This window comes from Anguilla anguilla, chromosome 1, assembly GCF_013347855.1.
Source record: "Anguilla anguilla isolate fAngAng1 chromosome 1, fAngAng1.pri, whole genome shotgun sequence".
NCBI classification, from domain to species: Eukaryota; Metazoa; Chordata; class Actinopteri; order Anguilliformes; family Anguillidae; genus Anguilla; species Anguilla anguilla.
In genome coordinates, this window is record NC_049201.1 from 72,751,567 (window position 1) to 72,772,594 (window position 21,028).

Here is a 21,028-nt window from a genome sequence, read left to right on the forward strand (position 1 = left end):
GGTAGCAATGCAAATGTACAAAAGGGGGGCATCACAAGTACCCATCAAGGCCTGGGATCAGACCAGCCCTGTCTGTAATACCGCCAAGATGAATAAACATTGAGAATAGTGTAGGCTTCCTCCACATCGTCATGCTGTTCAACCCCAGGGTTTAATGGACAGGAGACATTTTTTAATGTCACAGAAATGCTGAAAAGGTGCCATGTCAGAAATGTCTTCTTTTTAATCACGTGAACATAAGTAGCGGAATTTACTGGGGCAGGATCATACAGATGAACATTTATCACAAACCAGCCGGACTGGCACAAGAGACGCTCTAATTTCAGGGGGAAAAAAATCCTCAACGGACATGAAATCATGTCAGTCAACAATCACTCATGCAATGATCATAAGAGGAACTTGTTCAGAGTTTCATGGCAGTTGGACCCCCCCCCCCCCCCCCACCCCAACAGTACAATATTCAAATAAAATATTACCATAGAACAAAAATGGGAACAATAAAAGTGTACGTATGTGAGAAGACAGATTTTTCTGGCCTATGGTTCCTGACGAATTGTTTTGAGCATAGTTGATGTAGGGCAGGGTAAATCTCAGATTTAACACATTTCAAGTGATTAAGCTAAATGCTTCCGGCAAAGTGTGTTTAAAGTTAAGTTCAAATCTAATGTGATTGTTAATCCGTGTAATCAATCTCAGGTCACAAGAGGGCATGCCAAAACATGTCACCAGCGTGCATGATAGTCCCTGGACAGATCGGTCTTCAGTGCATTCAGAGATTGTGCCATGTGTTAACCAGCGTACCGATGGCACATCATGTAAAACTGGTCAAGCAGCAATTTGGTTCACTCCTGACAGCTATGTTTGTTGGCAAAGAGAAATTTCACTCGCAAATTAGGTGCAGGAACTTGAAAGAATTACATAGTACATCTGAACAAAAAAAACGCATAATGTTTCAAATAAATTCTCAATTAATTTCCAGCGTGTAATCAAGCCCAAGGAGGACAGAACAAATAACTGGCTTTTGCAGAATTTTATAATAAAAAAAGATAAAGTACATTTAAAAGACACTTTTTGGAACAACAGCACTTTGAAAAAATATTCTTAAATTCAATGTCGCCACAATATCGTGTGACTTACTGCGATTTTTCTGTAGATCCCAGTAAAACATCGCAAAACTTTCCTGTCAACGGAAGTGGATAGTGCAGGGGTCAGAAAGTAAAAGTCCTGCTGTATGTTCCTTCCACCCATGAACTCAGCCATAGTGATTTCACTAAATAGTTCTACCGCCTGTGCTAATTAACCAATCCAGGTGATTGGAACAAAATACTGGAGTGGGGGGGGGGGGGAGTGGGGGGTGGGACTTTTACTTTCTGAACCTGGATTTTCCACCTCTGCCTGTCAGCATGCAATAATTCTAACAGAAGAAAAAAAAAAACTCTACTATAAAAAATAGTCCTTGGCACCTGCAGAGCTTTGGCACCTTGGTGCTCACACTAATAGCCACCGGTGTCATCGCCGCACTGGGCCCACCGTAAAGGAAGCCGGGGGTCATTTCTAAATATAACGCTGGAAGGCGCCGAGGCGGCCGTGCCAGGCCGAGCGGTGGCCGAAGCAGGATGTAGCGTAGCCGCGCTGCGCCGAGAGAGAGGAAATGTCCCTTCGAGTCCCCCCCCCCCCCTCTGCCAGCCTCCGAAGAGACCGGCTTCTGGACGCGGTGGCGGGGGGGCACCGCCGGGGGCACCACGCGGAGTGCGGGAGCGCCTCTGTGCTGCACGCGTGCCAAGCGGACTCCCCCAAAGTGTCTAAGTGGGGACGCGGACGCACACCGACCCCGCGTGATCACCGACAGGACTTTTTTTTCTATTCTTTTCTCCCCCCCCCCCCCCCGTGTGACCGTGGTTCATATCTGGCGAAGCCGTGATGACTCAAAAGATGTGGCTGACTTTACACGCGCCTGGGATCGGGCCGGACGGCGGACGTTATGAGGACTGTGCACGTGTGTGCGTGCGTGCGTGAATGCGTGCGTGTGTGCGTGTGCGTGTGCGAGTGAGTGAGTGAGTGCAAGTGCGTTTTGGCATATGAAGATACCTGGCGTGTATAAACTATCTGAGGTACATGAGCATGTGTGCAATTGTACTTCAAAAGTCAGAGCATTTTTAAATCAGCTTGCCGGCGTGCGTACGTCCTTACGTACAGTAGCAGAGAGTGTCCTATAGGTGTGAAGCCGCATGTAGCTATGTTATAAGATGTCTGGGGAAGAAAAAAAAAAGGGGGAGTGAGGTGTGAGACCCCCCCTCTTTCCAACACCATCTTATTTTCCTCTCCTTCAATCTCACACACCCTCCTCTATCCCTCTCTCCCACAGACGCGCACAACCACACTATATTCTACAAGAAATAATTGCTTTTGTCTGGAAGGAGCATGGGGGGAGGGATAGGGGTGCCTCTGCTCCCTCTCCCTGCGAGGGGGGTTTGTGAAGGACAACTAGTCGCTTCTCCTTCCCCCCCCCCCCCTTGTTCGACTTGCGGATGTCATCTGTCAAATGGAGAATGGAGAGAAGGATAGGGACAATAAACCTTGTGGTACAATTTTGGTGTCTTTGGACAGTGAAAGAAAAAAGAGAAGAAAAAAAAACATGTTGCAAATTACAATAGAGTAATATCAACTACAACAGCAACAACAACAACAACAATAATAATAATAATAATAATAATCATCATCATTATTATTATTATTATTATTATTATTATATGTTAATGTGCTATAACAAAAATTACAACAAATACTACAATTTTATCATTGCAAAAACAAATACTGGTAGTACTACTGCAATTGCAATTAATATACTGACAGAATAATAACTATTATGATCATTGTTGTTGCCATAATATGAGCAAGCAACTTAATGTTGTATTTCCATGCCATACCTAAAACACGACAACCCAACACACTCCTTTCCAAGTACAGCGAGGTAGGGAGAGAGAAATCTAACTCAGCGCAATCGATTTTCCCGTATTGACTGCGATGTTTAGCGTATAGATTTTTCTATTTAAAAATCTATAGTGACAATAATCTTGTGTGTAAGTGCGCTGCGCGGATTGTGGCTTTATAATTGACAGCATGTAATGTACCGGCAGAAAAGGAGAGAATTACTGAGCAGGGATCTGAACCCCCGAACACTGTAACATTCTGGAATTCAGAGGACACGGCGCGAGATACAGGCTACAGTAGACTTGGCATTGGTCCTTACAACACATCCTGCCTGGGCGTACTTTTTTTTGCCTCATTTGACACATATCCCTGAGATAATGCCAAATAAAATACACGTTGCCATAATCGCAGCGCCACATTTCTCTTAAAAATAAAAAGTATAATGTTATAGTCTGTGTATTTGAATAAAGACAAATGTCGATATTAACTCCTGATTACTGAAAGTAATCACACGCATGTGTGGTGGTGTAGATTGACATGCTCGACTAATAACGACTGGAGGACGAAAAAAGTTAATATATGCATTGCCTATAAATAAATTTCTCTTTAAAGGTGACAGATCTCCCATATTCACATATGAAGTCCGTGTAATTTGACTGCATTAAATGAATGTAGCAACTCCTAATATGGACGTCTGTGCGTGCGTTTAGAATGAACTCGCCGCGTATTGATTAGCAGAGTGTCCCTGCGATTATTAACATCAGCATTATCGAGGGTGTTTCTATCATTAATAGGAACCATTAACCCAAAAGAGGAAACCTTTTGCGGCGCCGGGGAAAAACGAATGAGAGAGAGGGGGAGGGAGCGAGGGAGGGTGGGAGAGGGGAGGAGGGAGTGAGCGAGGAAGGGGGGTGGGATGGAGGGGGGAGGGGGGAGGGGGGAGGTGGGGGGGGGGGGGTAATGTGTGAGTAGTAGCGGCTTCTCTCTCGCTTCAATGTTGCGGGCAGTATAGTGCCAGAGAGCTTTAATACGGGAGGGAGTCGGGTCGAATGAGCTATTGGGGTTCCCAAATAACGGGGACAAACAGACAGACAAAAAGACACACAGACGGATGGACGGACAGATAGGCAAGTGATCCAAAAAAATAATACAGCTACGGGTTCCGCGTTCTTTTTGTTTTGTTTTCATCCTTTATTTATTTATTTGCTTTATTTATTTATTTATCGATTGATTGCGTTTTAATTACTACCTTGTGACAGAGAGGGAGGAGGAGCGAAGGCCAAGCGAGCACGTTGTGCAGCCTTACTAATTGTTTATTTATTTGTTTATTTAAATAAGATAAGATTAATTAGGTTATTTAATTGCATTTCAAACACAAATAGCTGCTTTATGTGTGCATGTGTGTATGTGAGAAAGAGCTATAGTAAACGGCTAGAAACCAAATAAATGAACCAAAAACACAAATCCAAATAAGAACACAACAGCTGCTGGCCTTTACGCGGATGCCAGTGCGACGACATTTCGTCTTTTTATTATACATGAGATTAATAATAATAGTTTTATTTACAAGCGAAAACCAAAGCAAATCCGAGCGGAGGATGCGAAGGGGAGGCCAGCGACTGTTACGCTGACTGCTCTCACGTCTATCTCAACAGGGCAAACAGGAAAAAAAGAATAAAAAGAGAAACGAATAATAGCCTACTGTGGGAAATTAAGAAATAGCCTATATCAAACGGTTCTTCTATGGGTTGTAGCTTCCTATCTACGACGGGACCTCCGATACAGGCGAGAAACAACTACACGAACACTGATAATAATAATAATAATAATAATAATAATAATAATAATAATAATAATAATAATAATAATAATAATAATAATTACCAAAACAACATCGCTACCGTTAAAGAAAATAGGGTATCCCGACTATCCGTCTGTGTGTTAGTCTGGGCTGAGAGCGGTTATCTTTAATTACAACACACCCAAGGGACCATCGAATATATGTATTCTATACAATTTTACAACAAAAAAGACATACCGACACCAAACAGACGTCCAAAAATGTAAATACAACTAGCCTGCATAGATTTGTACGTTAGTTCGACGAATTAGGCTACTGCGAATTTTTTCAAGTTTTCGAAACCAAATATCATTCAAACGCGGTCTACCTGGAAAACAGACGAAGAAACAGAGAAGAAGGAAAACAGATCTGTGTTATTATTGCTGTAATTATTTCAAAATCAGAAGACAGAGGATCATGTTTGTTCCCTTGCCGGTGCCGTTCGTCTTTCAGAGAACTGCTTCCGACTTCAACGCCTGGCGTCTCAAGTCCCCCCTGGCTCCGCGTTCCAACTCCGGTAAGACATTTTTCCCTGTTATTCCTATCCCTGTAATTCTACCAATATCACCGCATTCTCTGTGCATTTCATTGAAATCAGCTGGAGGGAAATCGCCCCCACCTTACCACACCACTGATGCCAGTTCGTCGGTTTTTATATCCACTACAGCTGGGAAAAAAAGCAATCATCTTTCTCGTTTAGTCGATTGTATTTTCCAATCCAAATTCCCGGTGTAAATATGTGGAGAAAAATGAAATAAAATCGGGGGCACTGCTGTTTAAATATGTCTTGGAACAAAACCCACCGTTCGTTTAATCGTTTTTCGAGAACAAAACATAGCGCTGATTTGCAGCGTTCCGTTTTTCTTATTTAGATTTTTTTTCAATATATTTTCACCCCATTTCACATATCGCTTCCTCCCATTTCTGGTTCCATCCGTATCTTCTCCTTCTCTCCCTCTCCCTCTGTCTCAGTCTCCGTCTCTCCCGAGTTAGACTCACGGCGGGCAGGGAATATTCATGCCAAGTTATCGATCCTGCGGAGATCGATTCCAGGGCCGGCGGATACAGGGAGAGAGGGGAGAGAGATTGAGAAAGGAGAACGGATGAACGGACGGAAGGGGAAACCGTGTCCCTGTTTCTTTTTATTTCTTTTACGCGGGCGCACTTTTCCTCGTGATTGTGGTTGCAGAACTGGAGAAAGGGGCTCGTGTTGTATCTATTCACTTGTTTAATGATTAATTTATTAACCATTTAATGAATTGCATTTGTCGCGGTAAGGGTCATGTGTGCACCTGAAAAGAAACGGTGGGGTCATCTGGGACAAGGCGGTTCTGTCCCGACCACAATCGGCGTTTGGTGGCAGTTTAGCTGTTTGCTTGACCGGGGGATGGAGAGAGCGAGGGAGGGCGGCAGGGAGGGGATTGCTGTCTGTGTTTCTTTGCTATTGAAGCGGAATAAATTGAGGGATTGGTGGGAGGGAAGACTGCCCCTTTCTCTCCTTTTGAAAACATCAAACGTGGTTTGTCGTAGTTACGAAGAGAGAGGGAAAACTTAAGTTCACGAGAAATACTGCTGTTCTGCGTGGTGTATGGCCACTACCGATGTGTGTGCGCGTGCGTGCGTGCGTGCGAGCGTTTGGGTTACCTAAATAATGTCTTATTTGTTTTGTGCATGTAAGTTATATGGTTACTCCTGAATCGTGGATTGAGTGAGGATAAGGAAAGAAAGAACTTGTAGAGAAAGCAGTGCGAGGATATGACTGAGTTTATAGGCTACTGTACTTTTTTAAAATGTCAGTATGTTCTGCGTGCAGACTACAATGATGTATGACCAGTAGGCCGTATTATTCGCACGGGCACATTGCCTTTTTGTTGTTCAATTCAAATATTCAAACTGAGTCGTGCAGACACGAGAAACTAGGCTATAGAAACTATAGGTGACTCTTAAAGAGACGCGCCTGTATAATGAGAGGGCACTCCCCCTCCCTCGCTGTCCCTCATTTTAAATTCAGTTCAGCTCAGAGAAAAATATAATGAGGATGAACGGCACGTGGTATATGTACATACTCGAAGCGTAGACATTTTAAATACGTCGGTTTTGGGGAGGGGGGCTGCTGGGATTAGAGATACAGAGTTAGGGAGAAGCGGAAAGGAAGGTGTTACCTGTGAGTATCTCTGGAGATTAGCGGGGAAGGAGACGGAGAGAGAGAGAGCGGGGGTGAGAGAGAGAGAGAGCGAGAGGGGGCGAGAGAGAGAGAGGGGAGGGGTCTGCTCGCGGCGCGGTGAGAAATGGCGAATGTCAGAGTGAGATAAAAAGCCCGTGAAACTGTGAGGGAGAATAGAAGCAGATGACAGAGTGAAAAATGAGGGAGGAAGAGTAAAACCCAGTTTGACTAGAAGAGGTGAGCGTGAGCACCAGGATTTGCACAAGCTCCGCGTTATGATTCGCTCTTCGTATGCGACGCCTTTTAATGACGGCGACTTGGAAGTATGCGATGTGTAGGCGCACACGCATCTGTTTTTGTCCCCCGATGACTCCGAAAGGCAAATTAAAGGTATCAGGGCTGCTGTGTAAAAATAATAGAAGCTGTCTTTTAAATAGGCCTAAGAGAAGTAGCCTAGCTGCTGTACCAGAAATGCTCTTACAGGACGGCAAAAGCACGCATAAGAAACACCCCATCAAATACAGCGACGAATAAAGCTTTCACAGTTTACTTCACGCTTACAAAATTGAAACTGTGAATAAGTCTGTTTCCTTCGTGGGCTTGTGAGTTAATTGAGAAAAAGGATTACTACGTTTCCCATAAACATTGGCAGAAATTCAGCTGTGGAATTAATTGTGTGTGCAACTTTGAGGTTTGGGAATGGTGTGTACGCTGGCAAGTGGTCAGAGATGTGGAAGTATTTTTAGGCCGTAGGTCTGAAAGAGGCCCAGTGTTTCACAGCAAAGCCTTTTAAAAAGCCTAATAGCTCCAAAGGCCAAATGGTGTGACTTTATGCAATTATGAAAAGAATGGAACATAACAACGGGTGTGGAGCCTTTCTTAGTAGAGGGCAGTTTGAAAACGATTTCACACACGCACACGTACACGCGCGCGCGTGCGTACACCCACATAAAACACACACACAGATGTCAGGTGTGTTTGAGAGAGTCAGGGTCACATGTGGTCTGCAACTCAAGTGCCTGATGGAGAGCAATAAACATTCCCACATTGATTTTGACCGGTGTGCAAGGCATACAGAACTCCCTAATGCATTTGTGTGTGTGTGTGTGTGTTACAATCAAATCATTAAAGGTGTGAAACATGAGCTGGTGTATCTAGAGCAAGGGTGTCCAATGTTATCCGAAAAGGGCCGGTGTGGACGCAGGTTTTCGTTTTAGCCCAGTACTAAGACACCTGATTCTACTTATCAAGGTCTTGATTGAAGTCCACGATTAGTTAATTAGTTGAATCCGGTGTGGTAAGTGTTAGGCTAAAACAAAAACCTACACCCACATCGGCCCTTTCCACATAAGATAGGACACCCCGAATCTACGGAGTAGAGAAGTCTAATCAAATCTGGCCTTCCAATGTTCGTCTGATTCTCAGCGGACAGTGGCACAGTGGTTGAAGGTAGGGTGAAATCAGGACCTAAAAAGTCTGAAAGAATTTGATTTCTTTGAATCCAAAGAGGGACACTGGCAAAGGAAAGGAAAGGAATCTAAACCAGTGCGGGAGAACCCGACTGGTCGCTAAGAGCAGGATCAGGGCACCGGGATTCGAGACTACCCTACCTGGCTGAGGATTTAATACCATGTGGATGCTGCCATTACACTCCTGAGGTACGGTGTGGCACACTGTTTCTCCAGTAATAAAACTTGTCTGTATCATTGGGTCGCTGCACGTGTGAGGTGCAATTGTGAGCATGTCCTGTGAACTTGTAAGCATTTTAAGTCCCGCTGATGTATATAGCCTAATAGTTTGGTGTAAGTGGGTTTACTGCAAGAACTCTATTCCCTTGGTGATCTTTGGTCCATCATTTCCATATTACTGAAACTTTTGTCTCCATCCTCCCTGTACATTCAAGTAAACTTAACAGGACGTGGGTCCTCTTCACGACATCTTACCCTCCTTATGACTTCCTCTACTTAAGAGGACATGCATCTCTCTCTTCACCTATCTCACGTTCCTCATGAATTTGGATACTTACGAGGACACAAGTCTCTTCACTACATTTTGCCGTCCTCGTGCACTTCTGTACTTTAACGGGACACGAGTCTCTTCACCGCATCTCACCTTGCTGGTAGATTCAGGTACGCTCACCTGGGCACTAGAGCCTCGGCTGGCTCTTCTGATTAGAAAGCGCTTGCATGCTCCAATCCGCGGTGGCCCAAGTGCCGGGGAGCACAGGGCCTTCTGGGAGCTGCGACATGTGTTGTGCGGCTCATGCGCCACGCGTGTAGCATGTTACACGTGTTGCTCTTTGCTGGCTGGTTGCTTCCGAAGCGTCGGTGGATGTGTTGTATTTTTAATGCCATTGTGTCTGGGAGCCCGCGGTAGCTTTGCGTCGTAAGTGCTTTTGAAACGATCGCCATTAACGGATCTATAAAACTTTAATGCATTTTATAACAACTGTTAGGTTTAGCGGAGCAAGGGGGGATTGATATGGTGGAGTGGTGTTGGCTGGGGGCCGCGGAGAGAGCTCCGATTTGCTTTCCTCTCTCCGACGCGTTCGTAACCACGCCATCGAAGCGCAGTTTGGGCGAGTGTTACCGTAACGACCGAACGGCGAACGGCGTATCCACAGCGAGAGGCCGGGGAATGTTTTATGAATACTGCAGGCTGCAGATTTATGAAGATAAATGTATCGAATTGTGTATGCCATATTGCTGCTTGTGTTGCTTGTGTGCAATGCTCATGCTTTTTTTTACTGTTTGTGTTTTTGGACCTTTGGAATGCTCATGCATTGCGGTCAGCATTCAGGAGTTTAATGCATTTATATTATTTATTTGGGCCTCTGAGCCTGTGTGTGTGTGCACCACTGTGTTCTGTATTTTACTATTTATTTGCTTTCTTATATGGACAGTTGTGTATTAGTTAAAGTTAGTGTGTGTGTGTGGGTGTGTGTGTGGAAAGGGGAGTTGTGTGTGTGTGTGTGTGGAAAGGGAAGTTGTGTGTGTGTGTGTGGAAAGGGGAGTTGTGTGTGTGTGTGTGTGTGTGTGTGTGTGGAAAGGGGAGTTGTGTGTGTATAGATTGGTGCATCGGGGGGGAGTGTGCAAGTCCCAGTGCTAACATGATTGCCAATGACAAAATGTCAACCAGAGTTTGTTAGTAACATAATGGGGAATCAATAGACACAAGAAAGATGTCAATACAACATGCTTTATTGCATTAAGCTCACTCTCTCTCTTTCTCTCTTTTTCTCTCTATCTCTGTCTCTCTCTCTCCCTCGTTCATTTGTCTTCTGTTTTATATAGCGCGCGATCCGCTCACTGGAATCCTGCTTTGAACCTAGATAGTAAACAGATATAATAAATTTAATCATAAACTATATACACAAACTGGATTACAGTGGACTGACTATGGATTACAATCCTGTGTGCAATATTGATTTGGAGGCTGTGTGGATGGTAGACCTTAACCTGTCTACCCAGTACACCTGCTCTGCTGGTGAAGCTCGCCGTGTTTCTAGAGGAGTAATCTTCTCAAAACACCATTCATGGTTGGCTCTTATTGTCTGTATTGCTGCGTTCTACATAAACTCATCACACAAGGAGACAGAGGCCATTGGGCAAAAGCAAGCCAATCATGACGTGCTGGCCCTCGCCAAGTGTGTGTTTGTGTGCGTGTGTGTGCATGTGTGTGTACGTGTGTTTGTGTGTGCATGTGCATGTGTGTGTGTGCGCGCGCTCATGCGTGCGTATGTGTGTGAACTTGTTCTTTTGTCGGAATGTAAGCTGTTTTGTCAGGACAGGATTGTTACCCTCTGTTTGCTGGGGATACAGCAGGAGAGGTCATTAGCAGGTTCAGTTTCTGAAACACACAGATTCTCCCCGTGTCGCTGTAAACGAGAGTCTGCAGTATTGCAGCAGTCCTGTTCTAATGGGGGAAGTGGACCAAGTGTCATTATGGGCACACTGCTGACAATAGGTGACTGTCTGAATTAAGTGACATGCATATGCTGCTGCAACAGGTTCACGATCAGTTCAGAGATGTTTTTGACAGTGTTTGGCAGCATTTTGGCTAATGACAATCTGGTGTGTGTGCATGGGTGTGTGCGTGAGTGTGTACGTTTACGTATGTGTATGTTGTGTGAGAGTAAGAGAATATGTTTGTGTGTGTTTGTATACATGTACTTGTGTGTGTGTTTGTGAGTGAGTGAATGTATGTGAGCTTGTGTGCGTGTGGGTGTGTTTGTGTGCATGTGCGTGCGAGTGTGTTGATGTGGACGGATGGGTGTATTAATGCTGAAGAACCCCTTTGGCCTCATTAACACAATAAGTGGTATTGAGTTTCTCCCTGTGAGAAATGAGCAGAAATTCCATTCTCCCTCGTCTACTATTACTGCCAATTACTGCCACAACACACAGATAAACATGCTCCCAGATACAAGCCTGCACACACATGCACGCCTACGCATGCATGCACACACACACACACATACACGCACACACGCACACACGCACACACGCACATACCTACACACACGCATACACACACACACACACACAAGCACACGCACTCGCCATGCGCTCTATCAGTTTCTTCCATATTCCTTTGGTTTGGCTTTTAAGCTTGGCTAAACTCTAAGTCACTGTGTGGAGTCTTCACGCTGAACCAAAAGCAAATGCTGCAAGAATCCACATATCCGCTTTCCGTATCGGAGCCAGTGAATGATATTCCGGGATCATCTTTCCCAGCCCTTATCTTAAGTCCAGCCATTATGCGTATGAAAAGATCAGCCCCATTCCGTTGCTGGCTCTTTGAGGCTCAGAAACTGCAGTATTTATTTACAGCCCAGTCCCAGACTCATTGCATCAGTACTGCCCACACCGGTGTGGTTAAGCGACCACGGAAACACTGTCCGGCATTATTTCCAATCAGAGCCCTTGTGAACAGGCCCCACTTAATCAGCCCTCTCCAACCACACCCCACCCCCCCAGTCCACGCCCCACCCCCCACCGGGGCAATCCAGGCACTTAATCAACACCTCAGCGAAACGCGGTGTGTCTGCTTCACCCTGGTCGGCGTGCTGTTGTCAGGTGGGCTGTAGCACGGGCCAGGGTGTTCAGGGACCAGTGTTCAGGTCCAGCGAGGGGGTCGGCGCCCGTCGTCCGCGCTCTCTCAGCCCTCACTCGCCTGGGCCGTGTTCCGGCACGTTCCACTCCCTTCCCAGCCCTTAAAGTGGTCAGGTGATCACTGCCTCTGTTAAAATAGTTTAATTAGTTCAGGCGATGGTTATATTCTTGGAGGTGGAAAGTCCAGGGGTCAGGAAGTAAAAGTCCTGCCACTGAAGTGTGTTTCTTCCGCCCATGAACTCAGCCAGCTGATTTTTGTAATGAGTTCCACCTCCTGGCTGAAGTATTGCGCTAATGAACAAATCCAGGTGAATCGGAACAAAATCCTGGGGAGAACTTTTACTTCCTGTCCCTGGAATTTTCCACCTCTGGTTATTCTGTTACAGTAATACTGCTGTTCGTCTGAAGGGAGCAGCAAAACCGGCGGGAGTTTAAGTCTGAGAGCAGGACTAGCCTCACGTGCCAGCTGTGCTCCAGATCTGTGGGCACGAGTGTGCAGTCCTCCGCAAACACGGGGCCGAACAGAGAATTAATAAGTGTATTCAGTAAGTGTACTTAAGTGTAAACTTAAATACTTGTTGACAGTTTTTTTAACACATGGACACTTTTTTTGACGGCGTAAGCATTCCGTTTTTTCACTCGACTGTTTTATGTTGCGTTCCCATTGTGGCGAGTATATTTTCTTATTAAACGTTGACAATGCGAGCATTTCTTCTTTTGCCACGACCAGGTTTTCTCTCTTCAGTCGGACAATATTTTGGCCTTGGCTTGGCAATATCAGTTCAGACGAAGGTGGCGGAACGCTCAGCCCAACTGTCACGTGCAGTTTTCCTTTTGTGTCGTCCTTTCAACTTGATTGTGATTGACTTTCTTCAACGTTTTGTGTGTGTGTGTGTGTGTGTGCACCCATGTGTCCAAGTGTTGGTACATTTAGATAATAAAAAAGAGTAATAAAACTAACCAGTTTGATTAGGTTCCCCCCCCCCTCCCCCCCCCCCCTCCCCCCTCGGTGCAGGCAGTTTAGTAGGTGTCTAAATCAGGGGTCCCCCCTTCTCCATTTCATTTAGCTGATAAGATTTATGGAAATGAAGGGGTCCTATTAACCTCTGGGACCCTCCGTCCGTCCTTCAGTCTGCCTGCGTGAATGTGCAGCCGGGCCGTGCGTGTGTGTGTGTGTTTTTTTCCCGTCCGGCTTTATGAGAAATGAACGTGGCGGCGCAGCGCGAGCGCACATGTACATGAGCGAACGGGGCGCGCCGAGCACAATGGCAGGTGACAATGGAGCGGCCGGGGGGCCGTCCCTCGCGTGCTTTTTTAATAAATCTGAGTGCTCCGCCACTCAGGGCTGTTCTGCTGGGCTTTCAAAACCCAGCCCACCGTCCACCCTCTCTCTCTCTCTCACACACACACACACACACACACACACACACACACACACACCCGCAACACGCCCAGGCGGTCACAACAACATGCACACACACACACACACTCGCAACACGCCCAGGCATAACACAACAACATGCACACACACACACACTTGCAACACGCCCAGGCATAACACAACAACATACGCACGCACCCACAAACACGTGCGCCCGCACATACACACACTGTGCCTGTTTAGTGGGAGAGAAAACGGTCTTTGATGTTTTTATCCTCCTTTTCTGTACTCCTCCTTCATTCCCCCTCTTCTTTTCTCTCCCTCCCTCTTGCTCTCCTTTTCTCTGGGATAACCCTGCTGGAGGGCTTGGCCCTGAAATGAAATTAGTCTGTTGTAGACCCCCTTCCCCACCCCTTCTCCCCTTCCCCCCTCCAGCTCTCTCCCTCCCTCCCCCAGCTCAATCCCTCTCCCTCTCTCCTCCTCTCTCTCTCTCTCGCTCCCCCAGCAAAGTCTTCTCTTTAACCTTTCTGTACTGGATATGAATCTGTTAGCATGTCTCTCTTTCTCTCTCTCTCTCTCTCATTCTCCCCCTCCCTATCCCTCTCTCTCTCTCTCTCCCCCTCTCTCTCCCTCTCTCTCTCCCTCCCTCTCTCTATCCCGGCCGCACGCTCAGGCTTCAGTTGTTTTATCTTCCTCCACTTTGTGTCGCCGGCTGCCATTCCACTGACCAGGTATTGGCACATCAAACAACGCTTTTTCATTTTTTTTTTTTTAAGGAAAACCCTTTAGAAAATACTGCATTAATGTAATCCTGTTTCCTGCCCCTCCATCCCACACTGACACACTCTGCACAGGAGTGGCAGAGATTAGCTCCTAAGATGGGCGTTGGATGTGGAGGTTGATATGGCTTTGCATTAAGTGGTAAGCGGTCCCAGGCTCAGGAATATTGTTGGCCAGGTGTCACATTTGCATCAGTGGATTATATCCACGTCTACATTCGGGGGGTTTAAAGATGCAATTTAAGATATCGAATTATTGAAATTCACATGGGCTGGAGGAGTGCTTTTCTTTTTTTTTCTTTCAGTGAGGCGGACTGGCAGTGCAGTTGCACATTGTTTCAATATAAAATAAATGAGTTCCCAAGCTACAATTATGGGGGGGTGGGGGGGGGGGATTGAGAAAAGCACTTTCAACACCTTAAACCCTGAAGCACGTTTGCAATATTGGATTTTTGAATCCGGAGTGTATGGCGAGAGCAGGAGAGATGGGATCCATTTTTATCCCGATCTGAAGGAAATGGTTGGACCTGGACTCATGTCCCGAGGTGGTGGGCGTCCGCAGAACTGGGTCCCGTGACCACGGCGGGTCTTTTTTTAGGGAGCGGTGGTGGGGCACCGGCATGCACAGGGACGGGCCCATGGTGGGACGGCCCCCGTTGGAGTGGGTCATGGTCACGGGTCACGTCTCGATGAAGGGGAGGAGAGAGCCGCTCACCGGACAGGAAGTGCCAGTGCGGAGGCGGTAGGGGCCGGGCTCCGTCGTGCTGGGTCTGGAGGCCTTTCACTCTCCCTGCACCTGTACCTGCAGGATGTGCTGTCACACTGAGGCAGCAGCGGCACGAGCGAAGCAGGTGTCTTACCTGAGAGCGCAGAGGCGAAACGCGAAGAGAAGAGGACGCGAGGGTTGGTTATTTACGTTCGTCCTGATTGGCTGATGTCATGCGACAGTCTTGGAAATGGCTTCCCTGTTGTTGGAACATGTCAGAGTCCTGTCTCAGGGCAGCCCGGCTACACTCCACCTGGAATCCTGTCCTATCTTGTGGTGAGAACAGGTAGAACCTGTAGATTAGAGGTACTTCAGTGAAAGCCAGAGATGTTTCTGTTCTACCAAGACTCTCACAGTAGCACTCTCAGGACTCTCACAGTAACGCCCACAGGACACTCACAGGAGACTTACAGTAACGCCCACAGGGCACTCACAGGAGTCTCACAGTAACACTCACAGGGCACCCACAGGACACCCACAGGAGACTCACAGTAACACCCACAGGAGACTCACAGTAACACTCACAGGGCACCCACAGGACACCTACAGGAGACTCACAGTAACACTCACTGGACACCCACAGGAGACTCACAGTAACACTCACTGGGCACCCACAGGACACCCACAGGAGACTCACAGTAACACTCACTGGGCACCCACAGGAGACTCACAGTAACACTCACAGGGCACCCACAGGAGACTCACAGTAACACTCACAGGGCACTCACAGGACACTCACAGTAACACTCACAGGGCACTCACAGGAGACTTACAGTAACACTCACTGGGCACCCACAGGACACCCACAGGACAGTCACAATGGAATCAGTGCGAGCACTTCTCTCGTCTTTGGAATGCTGAGTACCGTGGCTGCGTGTGATGAAATTTTGAGTTTGTCCTCGCGTGCAGATTAATTTCAGCTCAATGTGAAGTGGCGCTGTTTAGTTCTCTTCATTCCTTCACTCAAATGAAGACTCGTGTTCTGTCCATTCTTCAGTAATTACGGGGTTCGATCTGTGCACTCTCAGAAAACTGGATTCCTTGGCTTGTCTCCACAGCGGATCCCTTCTTAGTTCATTGCGGAACCCTCAATGGTTGGTGTGAAAAGTGTGAAAGCTCCCAGATGGAACCATTTCGCCTGGCAAAGAACCCTGAATTAGATAGGATTCCTCTGTGGATCCTTCTGTAATCCTTTCTTCTGAGAGTGCAAATTCGGCCATTTTGAGATGCCAAGATTTAGAAATGCCAAGTTATAAATATTGCCATTTAGTGGTTTTAGCGTGTTTTAAGTAGTCATTTCATGTGTTCTTATCTGTTGTGTGGCAAAATAGCAAAGCAAAGACCATATCTATGTTAAAAGCGCATTTAAAAAAACCATCTAATAGAACCCTATAATAGTAAGGTCTCGAGTTTGTGTGGATCACAGTTAACCCTCTAGGAAATGTGTAATTTTGGTAAATCTAAGGATATTCTGAATGTGTAGAGCCAGAGGCAGTTACTATACTTCTCTTTGTGGTGACACTGTGAGTAGTCTGGCTAATCTATTGTTTTATTGCCAGTATTTCAGCCTTAACTTCACCAGTATGTTTCCTCATATATAAGCCTCTGCTAATTGAAGCTACATATGGTATATGTTGGCTGTCACTTTGGTTGTGCCGTTGATTTTTAAAAAATCAAAATAACAATAGCGATTGCGTTCACAGAACAATTTGGGATTCGGTTTATGCTTTGTGCGTTTCGGAAATGCCTCGAATGAGGAAGAGTGTCTCATGGTAATGAGGACTGCTGAAGCAACAGGGAGCCGGTAGCTCTGCTCGTTCACTAGCCTTGCCTGGGTCCGTAACGAGAGAGAGAGAGAGAGAGAGAGAAGGAAGAAAGAGAGGGAGAGAAAGAGTTTTGCTGTCAGAGTGTAGCTGTTAAATTAGCCATTGTTCACTGTTGCTTTCTGTCGCCTCTGCATTGGCAACAATTAAACCCCTTCAAATAAAAAAATGAAGGTGTGTGTGTGTGTGCATGCATGTGTGAGAGAGCAAGAGAGAGAGAGAGAGAATGAGAGATTTGAAAGTCGTTTATTTAACATTGTACTATACCCAGTGCACGATATAAAAACTACACAAGTCTTACTAGAAACCAAACAAGGAAAACACAAAAAAAAAACACACACACACAAAAAAAAGGAGAAAATAAGCTCAAGTTTTGGTCAACATGTTAGTGCGAGTTCCCTGGCACTTCACACAGCGTTGCGTTAATCGCCAATTTGCGCAAAACTCCGGAAGGCTGCCGTTCGTTCGGCGAAGGGAAAAACCCTTTTTCTCTGCTTTACCACAGAGATGATCAGTGGCTTCGGCGCTGCTACACAGCGCTGAGATCCACGCTGTTCAGCTCCATGGGTCTTTAACATGGCCAGTGTTGCTCGACAAAAACAAAATTAATCAAAGTGCAGCATTTTTTGTGTGTGTGTGTGTGTGTGTGTGTGTGCATTTATTTTACCCCTAACATAAAAAAACTGTTCTGTGTTGAGAGAGATAGGAAGAGGGAGAGAGAGAGAGAGAGAGAGAGAGAGAGAGAGAGAGAGAGAGAGAGGGGCAAATTCCCTGTACAAAGGTTTAACAGGCCCCCACCCCTTTGTCTCTGTGTGCGCGTTTTTTTGGGGGGGGGGGAGTGGGGCAGGGGGTGACTCCATGACCCCTCTCTCTCCCCTTTGCTTCTCTGTCGCGTCGTCCGTTTGTTTTTTTTTTTACTGCACGCTTCCCTCTGCTTTTTTTCATGTTCTTTCTCTCCTTCCTCCTCCTCCTCCTCCTCCTCCTCCTCCGGCTCGGCTCGGCGTGGCCGGGCCTTCATTGGGACCGGCCGCGGTCATTACGGACCGCACAATGCCGCGGATGAAAGCGGGAGCGCGGGGAGTGACTCCTAAACCGATGTCCGAGCAGAGAGGCGGCGCGTAGAGGAGTCCGTGATTATAAAGGGATAGCAAGAGGCCCGGGAAATCAAAGGGTCCAAGGAATGTTGCAGGCCCTTTTTTTTTTTCTTTTTCTTTTTTTTTCTTTTTATAAAAAAAAATGGAACAAAACAGACCAAATTGAGAGCAGGCGACCCCTCCCCCGCCCCCCCCCCCCTCCATATTTCCAATTGGCCACATGCTGCCTTGAGTGACGGGTCTAATCATCAGTCAAATTATAATGGAGGGAGAGAGCCGGGCGGAGGGAACATGAGAAAGACGGAGAGAGGGCATGGGAGGATACAAAATTTAAAGGGGCGGGGGGGGGGGGAGCTGATGAAATTAACAAGTTTGATCTGAGGCAGGTGGAACACGATGAACGAGCGTACAGTGCCTCACGACTATTTGCTAGTGAGCACAAGTATTAATATTGTATTGTGTGTGTGTGTGTGTGTGTGTGTGTTGTATAAATCGAGCATTGTTCACTCTGCTTGTGGATGGACACCATAATGCATTGTAGGGGTGATATTCTCTCACAGCGGCTGGATGTAGCATTACCCACATTTTTACTGTTGTTTTGCAACATCTTTACGTAACGGGCCTGAACGTATTAATCCGCAAGGCTACAGAGCCTGCAGAAGTATAATTCTTTAATTAATCCGTTCGGTCTCGCTCAATTAGGGAGTTCTTGCTAATTATGAGAAGCAACTCGGCTTTCGTTCTCTCCCAGCGCCTCGGCCTCATTAGCAGTTTGTGTGGCAGGTGGGTTTCTCTGTCCTCGCCGATATGTGGTCTCCATCGCAAATCCCCCTCGCCGTGCCGCGTTAAGTCGGCCGAACGTACACAATAAATTAGAGGGAAGATTACGGAGGCGGACCCGAGGCGTCCTGATGAGGGTTCCTTCGGCCGCTCTCAGCCGATACTCCGTCAGCCGGTCGCCGTCTCGCGAATGCCGAAAGAGGAGACGCTTTATTCCCGAGAAATTTAAACGTCCCGTGAAAATGCAGCGGAATAGATGCGATTACGCACAAATTTTATGTAAGATTATTTTAAACAAACGGGGGTTTGAGCGCACGCGCACCTTGAGACTCAGCGAAGGGTCGCTCTTAAGAACTCGAATTTAATGCTCGAATTCCGGAATTCGGCCTTGCGTGTCCCGATGTTCCATGGCGTGCGTCGTGGTGTCTCCTTAACCATTCGAGGGAGGCAAATTCTGACCAATCAGAGATGAGCAAAAGGAAGGAGAAGCGGGTGAATGTGTACCGCGCACATATCTCAGCGTTAGCGCGCTGCAGCGGCTGTGTGGAGGTGACCTTTCCTCTGCTGCCATTAAAGCGGCAGCATCGCCTGCTTATTTAGGGGACCTGGGGTAATACCGGCAAGATGGCACAACAACAACTCAGCACAGGAGCTCCTGAGGTAAACTAGTCAGAGGTCTGCTGGAAAAAAAACACTCACTGGGGGGGGGGGGGGCAATGGAGGGGGGGGAGCTGGAGGGGGGGGGGGGGGCTGGAGGGGGGGGCAGGCCATATTGTATAGCGGGAGTATAACAGGACAAGAGGAGCATTCACCGAATTCGGCGTCAGAGGGTTAGTGCTGGGGGTACAGTACGCTCGCCCTGCTGTTTCTCCTCCGCTGTCCTCCCTCCGTCTCTCGCCCTCCTTCCTCCTCTTCTCGGACGTGGTGTGATGGAGTGATTATTAAGGAGATGCTCCTGTGTTCAATGACAGTTGATGAAGTCTGCCTTTGTCTGTCTGCTCTGCCCTGTCACAGCTCGGACACTGCTTATAGCAAAATCAATACTGACAGAGGGAGAGAGAGAGAGAGGGAGAATGGGGAAGAGAGTGAGAGAGAGGGGGAGAGAGAGAGAGAGGGAGAATGGGGAAGAGAGGGAGAGAGGGAGAATGGGGAAGAGAGTGAGAGAGAGGGAGAGAGAATGGGGAAGTGAGTAAGAGAGGGTGAGAGAGAGAAAGAGGGAGAATGGGGAAGGGGAGAAAGCGAGAGAAGGAGAATGGGGAAGAGAGTGAGAGAGAGGGAGAATGGGAAAGAGTGAGTGAGAGAGATAATGAGGTAGAAGACAGACTAGAAAGAGGGAAGGAGAGAGGAAGAAAAGAAGACAGGGGAAGGGGAAGAGAAAGAAAGTCAGGAGTGCAGGTAGAGGAGAGAGAGAGAGAAATAAAGAAAGAAAGAGAGAGAAAGATGTGGCGGAGGAGTATTAAAAAGGAAGATCAAAGCGGGCCGTGGCATGAGAAAGTTCAGGGGAGTAATTGCAGACTGTGACGCACAGAGCGCTGCGTGGGGGGAGAGGCGCCGCCACTCGCTTCAGCTGCCCGGCTCTGCAACGAGAGACGCAACAGTGATGAAACCTACACCTGGCGCGCTTGCATGCTAACGCACACGCCCCCGCGTACAGCAGCAGGACGCGATGCCGCGTCCGCACCGTCTAATCTCAGACGCACTCAGGGCCGCGCTCACGTACGGATCTCCGGGCCCAGAGACGCGATGCAATTATCCGCAATTTGCGGGCGGTAATGTCCGGAGCGGCTCTCGCGGTGATGTCACTGCGAGATGCCTGAGGTGGGTGCTAGCGTTAGCATTGCACTGCTGCAATGCCATTTGCGGCGACTGCAAAGGCTGTTTGTTTAAATTAGGCAGATATTATTGAGCTGAGTGAAATGATATAATAATAATAATAATAATAATAATAATTTTCCACCATGATCATCAGTTAGTATAAGCGCATATCCTTTTTTGTGTAATACCAGCAGCGCAGTTTAAGCCCAAATCCCAGCCAAATCATCCCTTTCTGAGAGCAGACGAACTAGACATTGCCAATTATAGTGGTGAAAAACTGCAATGGAAAACTCAAAAAGTTCTGAAAACGCATTAATACTCATGGAGGAATAAACGCTCATTTAAGTTCTTATTTAAGTCTGTTTGCTCCCTCCGGCTGTTCTTGTTTTCTTCTTTCTTGTTTTTTTTTATCTGCTTTTTGCTCACTGTTGAATGCTGACTATCGGGATCTGTCACTTTCAATATTCTTATCGTAAAACAAGGAGTCTGAAAACTAAAGTGATGTAGTAAATTGAACGGTACACCTGTGATAGTGATGCAT

At 46.9% G+C, this 21,028-nt stretch overlaps 1 protein-coding gene across 1 annotated transcript in view; it reads left to right on the plus strand.

The window, feature by feature from the left end:
• Positions 1-3,938: 3,938 nt before the first annotated feature.
• The window catches only part of pou2f2a (POU class 2 homeobox 2a), a 65,534-nt gene continuing 48,444 nt past the window's right edge, over positions 3,939-21,028 (plus strand). The window contains 1 exon segment of the mRNA XM_035385234.1: positions 3,939-5,288. Coding sequence (XP_035241125.1) covers positions 5,189-5,288 — 100 coding nt within the window. The 5' untranslated portion in view covers positions 3,939-5,188.